Source organism: Mobula birostris, chromosome 6, assembly GCF_030028105.1.
Source record: "Mobula birostris isolate sMobBir1 chromosome 6, sMobBir1.hap1, whole genome shotgun sequence".
NCBI classification, from domain to species: Eukaryota; Metazoa; Chordata; class Chondrichthyes; order Myliobatiformes; family Myliobatidae; genus Mobula; species Mobula birostris.
In genome coordinates, this window is record NC_092375.1 from 105,124,565 (window position 1) to 105,141,285 (window position 16,721).

Sequence of the window (16,721 nt, forward strand, 5' to 3'; positions counted from 1 at the left end):
CTCTGATGACTCTGAGGTGGTTAGGTGTGTCAGAAATCAGATACCAGAGATATGATGGGGGGTGTTATTGGGCAGGGAAAACATCAAGGCAGTGCTCAGTCAGGGCAGGCTGGAGAACTCTTCTAGTGAGGCTTTATGGATGGAACTGAGGAATAAGAAAGGTATGACCACGTTAATGGCTATATTATAGACCACGGGATTAAGACGAACAAATTTATCATGAGATCGCAGACTGTTGTAAGAAACATAAGGTTGTGATAGCAGGTGATTTTAACTTTCCACATATTGACTGGGACTCCCATACTGTCAAAGGACTAGATGGGATAGGGTTTGTCAAATGTGTTCAGGAAAGTTTCCTTAATCAGTATGTAGAAGCCTCAAGGACAGAGTGTGCAATATTTGATCTGCTCTTAGGGAATGAGACAGGGTAGGTGGCAGAAGTTTGTGTAGGGAAATGCTTTATATCTCATGATCACAATGCTGCTGGTTTCAAAGTAAATATGCATAAAGATAGGTCTGGTCTGTGAGTTGAGATTCTAGATTGGAGAAAGGACAATTTTAATGGTATCAGAAATGATCTAGCAAGAGTGGATTGGGGCAGGTTGTTTTCTGGCAAAGGTGTACTTGGTAAGTGGGAGGCCTTCAAAAGTGAAAATTTGAAAATACAAAGCTTGTACATGCCTGTAAGAAATGCAAGAGAACACTTAAGAAAGAAATCAGGAGGGCTAAAAGAAGGCATGAGGTTGTTCTATCAGACAAGGTGAAGGAGAATCTTTAGGAATTCTACAGATATGTTAAGAGCAAAAGGATTGCAAGGGGCAAAATTGACGCTCTGGAAGATCAGAATGGTAATCCATGTGTGGAGCCAAACAGCTGGGAGAGATCTTAAATGAATTTTTTGCATCTGTATTTACTCAGGAGATGGTACGGTATCTATAGAAATGAAACAAAGTGGCATCAACTCCATGGACCCTACGTAAAATAGTTAATAGACATAGATTGATTGTCCATAAAGTGACACTAGGTACAGGAGAGTCTGTGCATGAAGTGACTGACAGGATATGATAAAGAGGTGGTTGGGGGAGTGGAGGTGTTGATCAGCCTTACTGCTTGGGGAAAGCAGTCGGATGCGTGGCAGCATAGCGGTTAATGTGATGTTATTACACTAAAGGCATCGGAGTTTGGAGTTCAATCCCAGCATCCCCTGTAAGGAGTTTGTTCGTACTCCACGTGGAATTTCTCCCAGAGCAAAGACATACAGGCTAATAGATCATCGTAAGAAAGCTAGGGTTAAATTGAGGGTTCCTGGGTGGCATAGCTTGAAAGGCCAGAGGGCCTGATCCATGCTGTATCTCTAAATAAATAAAGTGACTGTTCCTGAGGAAAAAAAGCTTGCTTGCATTTACCCCATCTATACCCATCATAATTTTAAATACCTCTATCAAATCCCCTCTTATTCCAGGGAAGAACCTTTTCCCCTAACTCAAGTCCCGGCAACATCCTTGTAAACTTTCTCTGAATTCTTTTTGATCTTATTGATATCTGTCCTGTAGGTAGGCGACTGGAACAGCTGAATTAACAGGTTTGTGTGGCCCCACGACTGCATGGGTTTGATCTGGGTGCTCCGGTTTCCTCACACATTCCAAAGACACATGGCTAATACGTTGTGGGCATGCTGCATTGGTGCCAAAAGCCTGGAGCCATTTACGGCTGCCCCGCCACATGCTTGGACTGTGTTGTTCGTTGCCACCAATGACACATTTCAGAGTGACAGATAAAGCTCACTTATTTATGTTTTCAGTGTTCCAAATCTGTCCTCACCAACTTCAACATAACATCTCAACTCCTGTACACAATGCTCACAATATACAAACAATTATGTATTATAAACAAACATGAAGGCCAATCTGCCAAAAGCTGCCTTTATAAACCTAGTACCTTGTCAACTCTCTACAACAGTTTTAGTACGATCTTCCTGCCTTCGTATTACAGTACCCCTCAGAAGTTCATCAAGGCTCTTGTTACTTTTCCATATCAGGCCAGGGCAGTGCCCAAGTCCCAGAACAATAGCCAGGGAACATAAATCCAGGCTCAAAAAAGCTCTGAAATAAAAACCAAAATGCTGAAGCCTGAAAGGATGGACCAACAGGCTCAAGGACAGCTTCTATCCCACTGTTGAATCTGCACCTCACAATCTGATTTTACACTTTCTGCACGCACTTTCTCTGTGACTGTTACTGTGTTATTGTTTTCCCTTGTTCTATCTCAATACACCAGGCATTCCACCTCTCCCGGAAGTTCTGGGAGTCTCCCGCACATTAATAGTGGCTCCCTGATGCCCGCAAATTATATACAATATCCCGGAAATCAATTTTTTTGAGAGTGAGAGAGAGAGAGAGAGAGAGAGAGGGAGAGAGAGAGAGCGCAAGAGTGAGAAAGCAAGTGCGAGAGAGCGAGCGCGAGTGAGAGCGACGAGAGAGAGAGCGAGAGAGTGAGCGTGAGTGAGAGCGACCACGAGAGAGAGAGAGAGCGCAAGAGCGAGAAAGCAAGCGCGAGAGAGCACGAGTGACAGCGACCACAAGAGAGCGCGAGAGAGAGTGAGAGCGAGAAAGCAAGTGCGAGAGAGAGAGCAACAGCAAGAAAGCAAGTGCGAGAGCGACCACGAGAGAGAGCGCGAGAAAGAGCGCGAGAGCGAGAGAGCGAGAACGAGAAAGCAAGCACAAGAGAGCGAGTGCGAATGAGAGTGACCACGAGCGAGAGAGAGCAAGTGAGAGAGTTCCAAAAAAAGTCAGTGGCAGAGTGTTCCAGAAAAAATATAAAACGTACGTCATCCCAGACTACGCTAAAGTGTACCCCTGCCTAATAGGGGTCAAAAATAATGATAGTGTTGCTCGCTGCGCTGTTTGCTACAGTGACTTTTCTATTGCCCATGGTGGGTTAAGACTGTAAAAGACATGTTGAGGTGAGTTTAACAGGTGTCATTCGTTCATTAGCATAGCTAATGTTATTTAAACTAGCTGGCTAGCTGCTAAGGAGCTACTCTATTGCAGACATCCCACTTCTCCCGGAAATCTCCCGCAAATTGATGGTGCTACCTCCCTGAAATTGGTTTTTGCAGGGTGGGATGTCTGATACACTGTGTAATGATCTGATCTGTATCAACAGGATGCAGGACAAGCTTTTCACTCTAACTTGGTACACACGACAATAATAAACCAATAAATAGTAAGGACTCTCCCCTCACCAACCATTGGTCAAACAACATCTTGGGGGGTAATGGTGGAGACAGTGGAGCTGCTGTTTCCCAGCTCCAGGGACCTGGGCCTCTGGTAATGCTGCTGTGGGTGTGTACAGGTTTCCTCCGGATAACCTGGCTTCCTCCACATCCCAAAGCCATGCGGGCCAGGTCAGGTTCAGATTCAGACCCAGGTACATCGAAACTTACAAATGCGTCATTTGTGTTAACAGCCAATGTGGCGGCTGCAGCCCTCAAGTGTCGTCACACATCCTGGCACCAACACGGCATGCCCACAAGGCTTGACAGAAGGAAATAAAAGCAGCATCCTTCCTGCCCTCCCCACCCCGACTCTCTCTCACGCACGGAGCTCCAACCCAGGACAGGCTGCTGCTAGATCTCCAGATCTTGGCTCCAAACACTTAGATATTGGGACTCCAGCCTTCAGTCTCCAGCCAGGACTTACAGACTTGACCTTCAGGACTTCATTTCCAGACTTGCCAGTTTGGTGAGTTAGTTGGCTGCTGTAACTCGGCTCTGGAGTGCCCTTGTGTGGTAGAGGTGGCAGGAAATGGGGACATAAAATGAGTTCACTGTAACTGAGCACACAAGAGACTGCAGATGCTGGAATCTGGAGAAAATAGGCCCTTGATGGTCAGCATGGACGCTGAAGGCCTGCTCAGTTCTATAAAACTTTGGTTGGATCACATTGGAGTCTGGTGCTCAGTTCTGGTTGTCTCATTATGGGAAGAATGTGGACACTTTCGAGAGGGTGCACAGGAGATTTACCAGGATGCTGCCTGGATTAGAGAACTTTTCTCTTTGGAGTGAAGAAGGATGAGAGTTGACTTGATAGAGCTGTTAATGAAAATAAGAGACATACTGTAGATCATGTTGACAGCCACACTTTTTACCTAGGGAGAAAATGGCAAACTTTAAAGTGATAGGAGGAAATTATAGGGGAAATGTCAGTGGTAGTTTTTTTTTAAAAACACCGAATGGTGGGTACATGGGGTGTGCTGCTGGGATGGGTACATAGAAACATAGAAACATAGAAAATAGGTGCAGGAGTAGGCCATTCGGCCCTTCGAGCCTGCACCGCCATTTATTATGATCATGGCTGATCATCCAACTCAGAACCCCGCCCCAGCCTTCCCTCCATACCCCCTGACCCCCGTAGCCACAGGGGCCATATCTAACTCCCTCTTAAATATAGCCAATGAACTGGCCTCAACTGTTTCCTGTGGCAGAGAATTCCACAGATTCACCACTCTCTGTGTGAAGAAGTTTTTCCTAATCTCGGTCCTAAAAGGCTTCCCCTCTATCCTCAAACTATGACCCCTCGTTCTGGACTTCCCCAACATCGGGAACAATCTTCCTGCATCTAGCCTGTCCAATCCCTTTAGGATCTTATACGTTTCAATCAGATCCCCCCTCAATCTTCTAAATTCCAACGAGTACAAGCCCAGTTCATCCAGTCTTTCTTCATATGAAAGTCCTGCCATCCCAGGAATCAATCTGGTGAACCTTCTCTGTACTCCCTCTATGGCAAGGATGTCTTTCCTCAGATTAGGGGACCAAGACTGCACACAATACTCCAGGTGTGGTCTCACCAAGACCTTGTACAACTGCAGTAGTACCTCCCTGCTCCTGTACTCAAATCCTCTCGCTATAAATGCCAGCATACCATTCGCCTTTTTCACCGCCTGCTGTACCTGCATGCCCACTTTCAATGACTGGTGTATAATGACACCCAGGTCACGTTGCACCTCCCCTTTTCCTAATCGGCCACCATTCAGATAATAATCTGTTTTCCTATTTTTGCCACCAAAGTGGATAACTTCACATTTATCCACATTAAATTGCATCTGCCATGAATTTGCCCACTCACCCAACCTATCCAAGTCACCCTGCATCCTCTTAGCATCCTCCTCACAGCTAACACTGCCACCCAGCTTCGTGTCATCCGCAAACTTGGAGATGCTGCATTTAATTCCCTCATCCAAGTCATTAATATATATTGTAAACAACTGGGGTCCCAGCACTGAGCCTTGCGGTACCCCACTAGTCACTGCCTGCCATTCTGAAAAGGGCCCGTTTATTTTCCCACTCTTTGCTTCCTGTCTGCTAACCAACTCTCCACCGACACCAATACCTTACCCCCAATACCATGTGCTTTAAGTTTGCACACTAATCTCCTGTGTGGGACCTTGTCAAAAGCCTTCTGAAAATCCAAATATACCACATCCACTGGTTCTCCCCTATCCACTCTACTAGTTACATCCTCAAAAAATTCTATGAGATTCGTCAGACATGATTTTCCTTTCACAAATCCATGCTGACTTTGTCCGATCATTTCACCGCTTTCCAAATGTGCTGTTATCACATCCTTGATAACTGACTCCAGCAGTTTCCCCACCACCGACGTTAGGCTAACCGGTCTATAATTCCCCGGTTTCTCTCTCCCTCCTTTTTTAAAAAGCGGGGTTACATTAGCCACCCTCCAATCCTCAGGAACTAGTCCAGAATCTAACGAGTTTTGAAAAATTATCACTAATGCATCCACTATTTCTTGGGCTACTTCCTTAAGCACCCTGGGATTCAGACCATCCGGCCCTGGGGATTTATCTGCCTTCAATCCCTTCAATTTACCTAACACCACTTCCCTACTAACATGTATTTCGCTCAGTTCCTCCATCTCACTGGACCCTCTGTCCCCTACTATTTCTGGAATTACATTTAAGAGAGTCTTAGATAAGCATATAGATGAAAGAAATACGGAGTTATGCAGTAGGGAAGCATTAGATTGATCATGGAGCAGATTAAAATATCAGCACAACATCACAGGCTGTACGATTCTATGCTCTATGAGTGGGTGCTTGAGAGTCAGTGTGGTGAAAGTGCCTGTTTCTGTGCTTTGTGACTCCATGACTCTAAAACACCGAGCTCAGTCAGAGGAGTTGTTTATCTAGTCCTGTACGTGTACATTAATTGAATAACAAAACGCTTACTTCCTGACTATGGGAAACTGATGCTTCCCTGGAACTGCCCTCCACTTAGGATGACTGTGTTGTGTTGGGTTAACAGACTGGGGATGTGAGATGCTTTCTAATGAAGCAACTCACCTTCCAATGCGAATCTGAAGAACAAGTTATTCACGTTGGTCACAGTCTGTGAGCTACTGTCCCTCACATGCTTCACCCTTGTGATCAGGTCAGCGACAGTGTCCGTCACTCCCTGGGAGAACGTGGCCACATCCTTGGGCTTCATGATCCGCTGCTTCAGGGCGTTCCTCATTTTCAGCCACTCTTCTCCCTCCCTGAAATAAACAGCAGTACCAGTGTGACCTGAGTCAGAGAGATTAGAGAATTCTACGTTAAAGCCAACTCCTCATGGGGGCCAATGGTGTACACTGGTGGTCCCGTGACTCTGGGACATTCCTTCTGATCCCAGTCCTTTGACTTAGTCTGGGAAGTAGATCAGATTCAAAGTCAAAATAAATTTATTATCAGAGTACATAGACTAAGTAGCCACTTTAATATTAGCTACTGGAGGTACCTAAAATGGCTGCTGAGTGTACTTCTGTACATTCGTGATCTTCTGCTGCTGTAATCCATCCATTCAGTTTCAACGTGTTGTGCGTTCAGAGATTCTCTTCTGCACACCACTGTTGTAATGTGTGGTTATTTGAGTTACTGTCGCCTTCCCGTCAGCTGGAACCAGTCTGGCCATTCTCCTCTCAACTCTCTCATTAACAAGACGTTTTCACCCACAGAACTGCCGCTCACTGGATTTTTTTTTGGTTTTTGCACCATTCTCTGTAAACTGTAGCCAGTTCTAATGTGAAAATCCCAGGAGGTCAGCAGATTCCAAGATAACCACCCTTTCTGGCACCAACAATCATCCCGCAGTCAAAGTCACTTAGATCATATTTCTTTCACATTCTGATGTTTAGATTTTCAGTGCCAGGGATAACTGATCAGTGTTCGGTTCCTGCTGTTGTCTTCAAGGAGTTTCTGCATTCTCTTCCTGCCCAGTAGGTTTCCTCCGGGAGCTCCAGTTTTCTCTCGCATTCCAAAGACGTATGGGTTAGGATTAGCAAGCTGTGGGCGACCTACACTGGTGCTGGAAGCACGGCCACACTTGCAAATTGCCCACAGCACAATCTGAAAGTGACACATTTCACTGTACGCTTCGATGTCCGTGCGACAAATAAAGCTAATCTTAATCTTAATTCTGTGCCTGTTTTCCTGCCACTGCTTTACAAAGGAAAAAGGTGCCAGGCAGGCTCAAGTCTTAATGTGGATAAGTCGCCTGGACCGGATGGACTACATCCCAGAGTCCTGAGAGAAGTTGCTGAAGAGATAACGGGTGCACTGGTCATGACCTTTCAATAATCACTTGATTCTGGCATGGTCCTGGATGACTGGAAGATTGCAAATGTCACTTCACTCTTTAAGGGAGGAAGGCAAAAGGGAGGAATTTATAGGCCTGTTAGTCTAACCTCAGTGGTTGGGAAAGTGTTGAAGTTTATTATTAAGGGTGAGGTTTCGGGGTACTTGGAGAGTAATGTTAAATAAGTCAAAGTCATAAGGCGTTTGATAAGGTGCCACACATGAGGCTGCTTAACAAGATAAAATGCTATGACATTACAGGAGAGATATTGGCATGGATAGAGGAATGGCTGACGGGCAGGAGGCAGCGAGTGGGAATAAAAGGGGCCTTATCCAGTTGACTGTCAATGACTAGTGGTGTTCCTCAAGGGTCAGTATTAGGACCATTACTTTTCACATTGTTTGTCAATGATTTGGATGTTGGAATCGATGGCTTTGTGGCAAAGTTTGCAGATGATACGAAGATAGGTGGAGGGGTAGGTAGTGCTGAGGAAGCAATGCGATTGCAGCAGGACTTAGACACATTGGAAAAATGGGCATAAAAATGGCAGATGGATTACAGTGTTGGGAAATGTATGATAATGCATTTTGGTAAAAGGTAAAATGTGCTGCGTGAATTAAGTCACCAGGGAAAATTACTGGTAGATACAAGGCAGCTTCTTTATTCAACAAAACAAGGTACAGCAGGCATCATATGGAGAGGCTTTCGGTTGAAAGGTCTCGCTGGCCCAACATGGGGCTAGATATTTTATGTGCCAAACATCAAAGGTCAACTCCATATTTACAATGTATGGACAATGCTTTCTTTGAAACTATATACAACTTTCACACCTCCTGATTCGCATCCACACCACAGACATCCAAATGAATTTTAATCAGCTTTATCTAAATGGGGAGAAAGTTCAAACATTGGAGGTGCAGAGGGATTTGTAGAAGACTCCCAGAAGGTTAATTTACAAGTTGAGTCTGTGGTAAAGAAGGAAATGCAATGTTGGCATTTATTTCAAGGGGAATAGAATATAAAAACAAGGAGATAATGCTGAACTTTTATAGGGCACTAGTCAGCCACACTTGGAGTATTGTCGACAGTTTTGGGCCCCATACTCAGAAAGGATGTGTTGTCATTGGAGAGAATCCAGAGGAGGTTCACGAAGATGATTCCAGCAATGAAGGGGTTAACATATGAGGAGCATTTGGCAGCTTTGGGCCTGTACTCACTGGAATTTAGAAGAATGCAGAGAGGATCTCATTGAAACCTACCGAATGTTGAAAGGACTAGAGAGGGTGGATGTGGAGAGGATGTTTCCCTTGGTTGGGGTATCCAGAACTAGAGGGCACAGCCTCTAAATTGAGGGACGACCCTTTAGAACAGAGGTAAGGAAGATTTCTTTCAGCCAGAGAGTAGTGAATCTGTGGAATGCTCTGCCACAAACTGCGGTGGAGGCCAAGTCAGTGCATATATTGAAGGTGGAAGTTGATTGTTTCCTGGTCAGTCAGGACATCAAAGGATATGGTGTGAAGGCAGGTGTATGGGGATGAGTGGGATCTGGGATCAGCCATGATGGAATGGTGGAGCAGACTCAATAGGCTGAATGGCCTAATTCTGCTCCTATGTCTTATGGACTTGTTAACCACCTCATCGACCTGTGTAGCCACTTCCAAGGAGCTATGAATTTGGATCCCGAGAGCTCTCTGCTCAACAACACTGTAAAGGATCTTGCCCTTAACAATATACTGTCACCGTGAGTTTGTCCTGCCGAGGTGCAACACCTCACACTTATCTGGGTTAAACTCCATCTGCTCATATGTTCAACTGAATAAGACCGTTCTGAATCCAGACAGCCAATTTACCACGGACCCTGTGCATCTTAATCTTCTGGATTGGCCTCCCATGGGGACTTTGTCAAACACCTTACTACAATCTATGTAGACAGCATCCACTGCCCTGTGCTCATCAATCTCTCCCTTCACCTTGTCAAAAAAAAGCAATTAAGTTGGTAAGGCAAAACATGCCAAGCACAAAGCCATGCTGGCTCTCCCCAATTAGGCCATGGGCCTTCAAATGCTTATATATCCCCTCCCTAAGAATTTTCTCCAGCAATTTCCCCTACAACTGATGTGAGACTCATTGGTCTATAGTTCCTAGGATCTTCCCTTGTTCCCTTCTTAAACATCCAAGGCCTCCCTCAATAATCTGAGGTAAATCTCATCAGGCCTTGGGGACGTATCCACCTCAATACTCACTCGGAGGCCCAACCTCCTCCTTGACCTCTCATGGACCTATACACTCAGCACTGGTCTCCTGGTCCTCCATATCCTTTTCTTTGATAAATACTGAAGCAAAGTACTCATTTAGTGCCTCACTCACATTCTCTGCTTCCAAGCAAATGTTACCCACTTTTCTCTTGAGTGGTCCCACCTCTCCCTAGTTATCCTCTTGCTCTTGAGGTATGTATGGAATGCCTCAGGATTCACCTTAATCCTACTTGCCAAGGAATTTTCATGGCCCCTGCTGGCTTTCATAATTTCCTTCTTTAGATCCTTTCTGGTTTCTTTATACTCATGGGCTTTGTTTGATCCTGACTTCCAAAGCTTTAACTACTTTTCCATTTTCCTTCTTGGCTAAATTCATCACCTCTCTGGACATCCAAGGTTTTATTATCTTTCCATCCCTGTCTTTCCTTCTAACAGGAAAATACCTTTCCTGTACTCTGTGCAATTGATCTTTAAACACCCTCCACATGTCTGATGTGGACTTTCTACAAAAAAAAACTGTTCCCAATTAATGCTTCTTAGTTCCTGCCAAATGCCCATGTTATTTGTCCTACTCCAATTTAAAACTCTCCCACAAGGACCATACTTCTCCTTATCTATAGCTATCCTGAAAGATAAGGAGTTGTGGTCACAGTACCCTAACTACTCACCCACTGGAAGGTCAGTCACCTGACCAGGCTCATTATCCAACTCCAGGTCCAGTATGGCCCCTCCTCTCATTGGACCATCCACATATTGATTTAATAAACCTTCCTCGATATATTTAACAAATTCTGCACCACTCAAACCCCTTACACTAAGAAGGTCCCAGTTTATATGAGAGAAGTTGAAATACCCCATGACAATAACCCTCTTATTTGTACACAGTTCCTTAATCTGATTACATATCTGTTCCTCAATGCCCTGATTGCTATTAGGGGGTCTGCAGTACAATCCCATCAGTGTGATTGCCCCCTTCCTATTCCTGAGTTCCACTCAAATGGACTCAGTGTCTGACCCCTCCATTATGTCTGCCCTCAGTGCTGTTGTGATGTTGTCCCTGATTCGTAGTGCAACATCCTCCTCCTCTTTTGCCTCCTCCTCTATCCTTTCGAAAACCTGGAACATTGATCACCTATTCCTGACCCTTTCTCAACCAAGTTTCAGTAATGGCTACAGCATCATAGTTCCATGCACTAAGTTCATCACCCTTACCCATAATACTCCTAGCACTAAAATATACACACTTCAAACTATCTGACTCATCATGCCTGTAATTTCAATTTTGCCTTTTAATACTTCCTCTGATATCTACCTCCTGGTCCAACCCTTCTTACCACTGACCTGGGGCTCCAGTTTCCAGCCCCCAGCAAAATAGTCGTGAGAAGAGGGCATATCCTGGATGGTGAGGGACAAGTGATGGATGTTCTTCTGGAGGCACCACTTTTTGAAGATGTCCTCTGTCTGGGGAGGGTTGTACTGGTGATGGAGCCTGCTGAGTGTCCAGCTCTCTGCAATCCTGTGCATTGGAGCCTCTATATCAGACAGTGGTGCAGCCAGTCAGAACGCTCTCCACTGTAGAAACTGGCTAGTCTTTGGCAACGTACCAGATCTCATCAGATCTCCCCTGCTCTTTCCCAAGTGGTTTAAATCACTTGTATTTAGAAAAGGGAACAGGTAGGAACTCTCAGTTTATAATCTCCCCTGAAACAAATGCACCACTAACTTTGTACCAGTGCTAAGCGTGCCAACTCATTTTGCACTCTGGTCCCTGGAGTAGACCTTGATCCCAAAGGTCTCAGGAGCAGAAGCAAAAGTCACAGCTAGCAGAATTGTTTACTCTGGAGACCTGGCAGACGTTTACTCCGAGATTCAAAGTATGAGATTCATCTTCCCACAGACAGCCACGAAACAACGAAACACCATGGAACCTGCTCAAAGAAAATATCAAACACCCAATGTGCAAAAAAAGAACAAATCGTGCAAACAGCAAAATACAAGCAAAAAACAACAATCAAGGAATGTTTAGTTCAGTTCAATTTAGCGCCGTGTCGTTCATTGACTGCAGGCCGTTCAACATCTTCACGCAAAATAGCAATAAAAAACAAGGAGCAACCAGAAACACATAAAACATGAACTGCAGAGTCCTCTGAAAAAAAAGAGTCTAATCCACAAACTGCACTGATCAAACAATGCCCAAGTTATAAGATTATGAGAGGCATTGGGAGCTTGTATCTTTCTCAAAGAGTTGAAACATCTAATCCTAGTGGGTCAGTATTCAGGGTGAGAGGGGGGTAAGTTCAATGGAAATGGGAGGGGCATGTGTTGTTCTTACGCAGAGAGTGATGGTGCTGAGGCAAATTTGATAGAGGCATTTGAGGATTTTAGACAGACACATGAGTATACAGAGAATGGAAGGATATGCATGACATGCAGGCAGATGGGATTAGGTGTCCCTGGTTCAGTCATATTGGCACAACATCATGGGCTGAAGGGCCTATTCTCCTACTGTACTGTTCTACGTTCTTAACCACTGCAACAGGAAACAAAAACACACATGAAAAAAATTGCATTATTGCGAATGCAGACAAAAGAACTGCAGATGCAGGAATCCAGAGCCACAATAGGGTCAACAAGTTCTGGAGCAGGAGTTCCAAGCAGGTCTCGATGACCCTCTGTGAGACCAGAATTTGAGGCCTAGATTTGGTGGTGGGGGGGGGGGGGCGGGCGGGGTCCAGACATCGGTGAGTCCAGAGTTTGGTGACCAGCGGGTCCTGGAGTCAATGCGGACGATCGAGGCTCGAGAGTCGATGGTTAGTCTGTAAGTCAGGGCCCGACGGCTAGGGCCAGAGTCTGCAAATCCACAGCAGAAGGCACAGCACATTGTCAACAAGCCTGAGTCAGAGTCTGCTGAGTGCTGGAGGCCAAACAAGGCCTGTTATGGGGTTGGAGGGCAGTATGTGTGTGCGTGGGGTGGGGAGGGATGAATGGGACTTGTTTTGCTGTTACTGTTATGTCACTTGTTGTGTTCTGTGTTGTTCTGCCCAGCCCGGCAGGCATACTTCGTTGGTGACAGTTGCGGGCTGCCCCCAGCACACCCTCGGGTGCGTTGATTGTTAACACAAATGATGCATTTCACTCTATGTTTCGATGTACACGTGGTGAGTAAATTTTAATTTTCAATCTTGAAGGCAGCACCCGTGGAGGAAAATGGACAATCAATGTTTCAGGGTGAGAAGTCAGGTGGATGGTCTTGACTGGAAATATTAACGGTCCGATTCCCTCCACAGATGCTGCCCGACCCACTCAGCTTGCCCAGCAGTTTGTTTTCTTTTAATCTCACAAATGGCATCATTTCAACTTAACTGCTAAACTTCAAAGACCATAAGACTTAGTTCCAATGCTTACTCAAACAATCCACAGGCACTCAGTCTCTACTTACGCAGATATCAGTCCCACGGCCCTTTTCCGAAGTTGTCTGTACTCTTGCCACGACTCCATGTTGGCCCTCTGAGGGGCTCTTCCCTCAGCCCTCAGCACCTGGGCCACCATGTCCTGATCAGCGATGGACACTACAAACTGAGGTCCAAAGTGTGACTTAAAGATCTTGCCATACTGCTGTGTGTGCTGGAGCTACAACACAAAAAAAGGATTTAATCATTGCAAGGTTAGTAAGAGACTTCTGTCATCTGTAGGCCCAGTCTTTGCAAACTTGACCTTAAAGAAAACTCCGGTTCTTAGAAGAGACATTAAACACAGCACAGTACAGAGCAACACACACACAAAGATTCTTCACTGGTTAGAGCATCAAGGAATACGGTGAGAGGGCAGGTGTATAGGGTTGAATGGGATCTGAGGTCAGCCATGATAAAATGGCAGAATGGACTCGATGGGCTGAATGGCCTAATTCAGCTCCCATGTCTGAAATGCTGGAGGAACTCAGCAGGTCAGGCAGCATCTGTGGAAAGGAATAACATTACAGGCCCTTCAAGCTCATGATGTTATGCAGAACTTTTAGCCTGCTCTACAATCAATCTAACCCTTCTGTCCTAGGTAGTCCTCCATTCTTCCACCATACATGGCCTATTTAAGAGTTTCTTATATGTCCTCAATGCTTCTGCCTCTACCATCATCCCTGCCAGGGCCTTCTATGCACCCACCACTATCTGTATAAAATTACCTCTGACACCCTCCTTTTCCAATCACCCTAAAATTATGTCCATCTTATTAGCCATTTCCACCCTAGGACGAAGTCTCTGGCTGTCCACTTGCTCTGTGCCTCTTACCTTGTGCACCGCTTTCAAGTCACTTCTCATTCTCCTTCGCTCCAAGGAGAAAAGCATTAGTTTGCTCAATCTATCTTCATAAGACGTGCCTTCCAATCCAGGCTGCATCCTGGTAAATCTCCTCTGCACCCTCTCTAAAGCTTGCCACGTCCTTTCTATAATGGGGGCGACCAGAACTACTTACAGTATTCCAGGTATTCATATTCTAACCTGCTAGGAGTCCCAGATACCTGTACCTCACCTGCACTCCACCACTTCCTTCCCTCTTGCATTATCCAAATAAAACTCCTCATCCCCGAATCATAATTCTTCAGTGCTCTCTGTTCTTCCTCAGTCATAACCATCTGACATTACAAAATTATATCCATACTGACCCGGTCTTCTGCCTTGACCCATCGAACTGCACCCAGACCATATCCCTTCAAACACCTCTAATCCATGTACCCGCCCAAGCTCCTCTATCTAAAGTCCTTCTGGTGAGGAGACTCTCATGGTGCCTTTGAAGAGGACTCTCCTAAAGTTAACAGAGAGGCGTCTATGACCAAACATTCTTTGTCCATCCTTTACAGGAGGGTGCAGAGAAGGTTCACCAGGACATATCACTCCATTTCCTGTATATTCATGTGTCTATCTAGAAGCCACCTAGAGGTCACTATTGTATCTGCTTCCACCACCATCCTAGGCAGCCTGTTCCAGATACCCAATGCTCTCTGTGTAAAAAAACCTGGCCCACAGATCACCTTTCAGCTTTTTCTCTCTTCCTTGGAATGCAGAGGTATACAAAACTACGAAGGGTAAAGATAAGGTAAATGCCAGCAAGCTTTTTCCACTGAGGTTGTGTGAGACTAGAACTAGGGGTAACTGGTTAGAGATGAAAGTGAAGTATTTAATGGGAGCCTGAGGGGGATCTTTTTCATTTAGAACAGAGATGTGGAGAAATTACTTCAGAGGGTGATGCAAGCGTGTAACGAGCTCCCAGTGGAAGTAGATGCAGCTTCAATTGCAACATTTCAGAGAAGTTTGAATTGATACACGGATGAGAAGGATTTGGAGGGATACGGTTTGGGTGTGAGTATTTGGGACTAGGCAGAAGACGAGGTCAGCAAGGTCTATAGTTTCCAAGAGTCTTCCTTGCTCCCTTCTTAAATAGAGGTATAACATCAGCCATTTGCCAGTCCCTTGGGACCTCCCCTGCGGCTAGAGAGGACATGAAGATACTGATCAAGGGCCCAACAATCTCAACTCTTGCCTCCTTCCATAACCTGGGGCAAATCCTATCGGCTCTGGGAAATTATCCACCTTAATACTCACGAGGAGACCCAACACCTCCTCCTCCTTGACCTCTAAATGCCCTAACGTATTTATAGACTCAGCACTGATCTCCTCATCCTCCATAACCTTTTCATTGGTAAATACTGAAGCTAAATACTCATTTAGTACCTCATTGATATTCTCTGCATCCAAGCAATTGTTACCCTCCTTTATCTTTGAGTGGTCCCACCCTCTCCCTAGTTATCCTCTTGCTCTTGATGTCTGTATAGAATGCTTTGGGATTAACCTTAATCTTACTTCCCAAGGACTTTTCATGACCCCTCCTGGCTTTCATAATTTCCCCCTTTAGTTCCTTATAAAACCATAAGATATGGGAGCAGAAGTAGGCCATTCGGCTCATCGAGTCTACTCCATCGTTCAATCATGAGCTGATCCAATTCTTGCAGTCATCCCCTCTACACTGCCTTCTCCTCATACCCTATGATGCCCTGGCTAAGCAAGAACCTATCTATCCTTGCCTTAAATGCACCCAATGACTTGGCCTCGACAGCCGGTTGTGGCAATAAATTCCACAGATTTATTTCCCTCTGACTAAAGTAATTTCTCCACATCTCTGTTCTAAACGGACGTCATTCAATCTGAAGTCATGCCCTCTTGTCCTAGACTCCCCTACCACGGGAAATAACTTCGCCAAATCTAACCTGTTCAGGCCTTTTAACATTTGGAACGTTTCTGTGAGATCCCCCTCATTCTCCTGAACTCCAGGATATACAGCCCAAGAGCTGCCAGATGTTCCTCATACGGTAACATTTTCATTCCTGGAATCATTCTCGAGAATCTTCTCTGAACCCTCTCCAATCTCAGTATATCCTTTCTAGAATAAGGAGCCCAAAACTGCACGCAATACTCCAAGTGTGGTCTCACGAGTGTCTTATAGAGCCTCAACATCTCATCCCTGCACTTATATTCTATACCTCCAGATATGAATGCCAACATTGCATTCGCCTTCTTCACCACCGACTCAACCTGGAGGTTAACCTGGGCATCCTTCACAAGGACTCCCAAGTCTCTTTGCATCTCTGCATTTTGAATTCTCTTCCCAGCTAAATAATAGTCTGCCCATTTATTTCTTTCACCAAAGTGTGTGACCATACACTTTCCAACATGTATTTCATTTGCCACTTCTTTGCCCATTCCCCTAAACTACCTAAGTCTCTCTGCAGGAGCTCTGTTTCCTCAACACTACCTGCTCCTCCACCTATCTTGGTATCATCGGCAAAT

The 16,721-nt window shown here is 45.2% G+C and overlaps 1 protein-coding gene across 1 annotated transcript in view; it reads right to left on the bottom strand.

The window, feature by feature from the left end:
* LOC140199858 (cytochrome P450 27C1-like) overlaps positions 1–16,721 on the bottom strand; it is a 50,349-nt gene that overhangs the window by 19,051 nt on the left and 14,577 nt on the right. Inside the window, exons 2-3 of the mRNA XM_072262364.1 lie at positions 13,325–13,515; positions 6,361–6,554 (exon numbers count right to left, since the gene is read on the bottom strand). Of these exons, the coding sequence (XP_072118465.1) occupies positions 6,361–6,554; positions 13,325–13,515 (385 nt within the window). The remainder of the gene's footprint in view (positions 1–6,360; positions 6,555–13,324; positions 13,516–16,721) is intronic.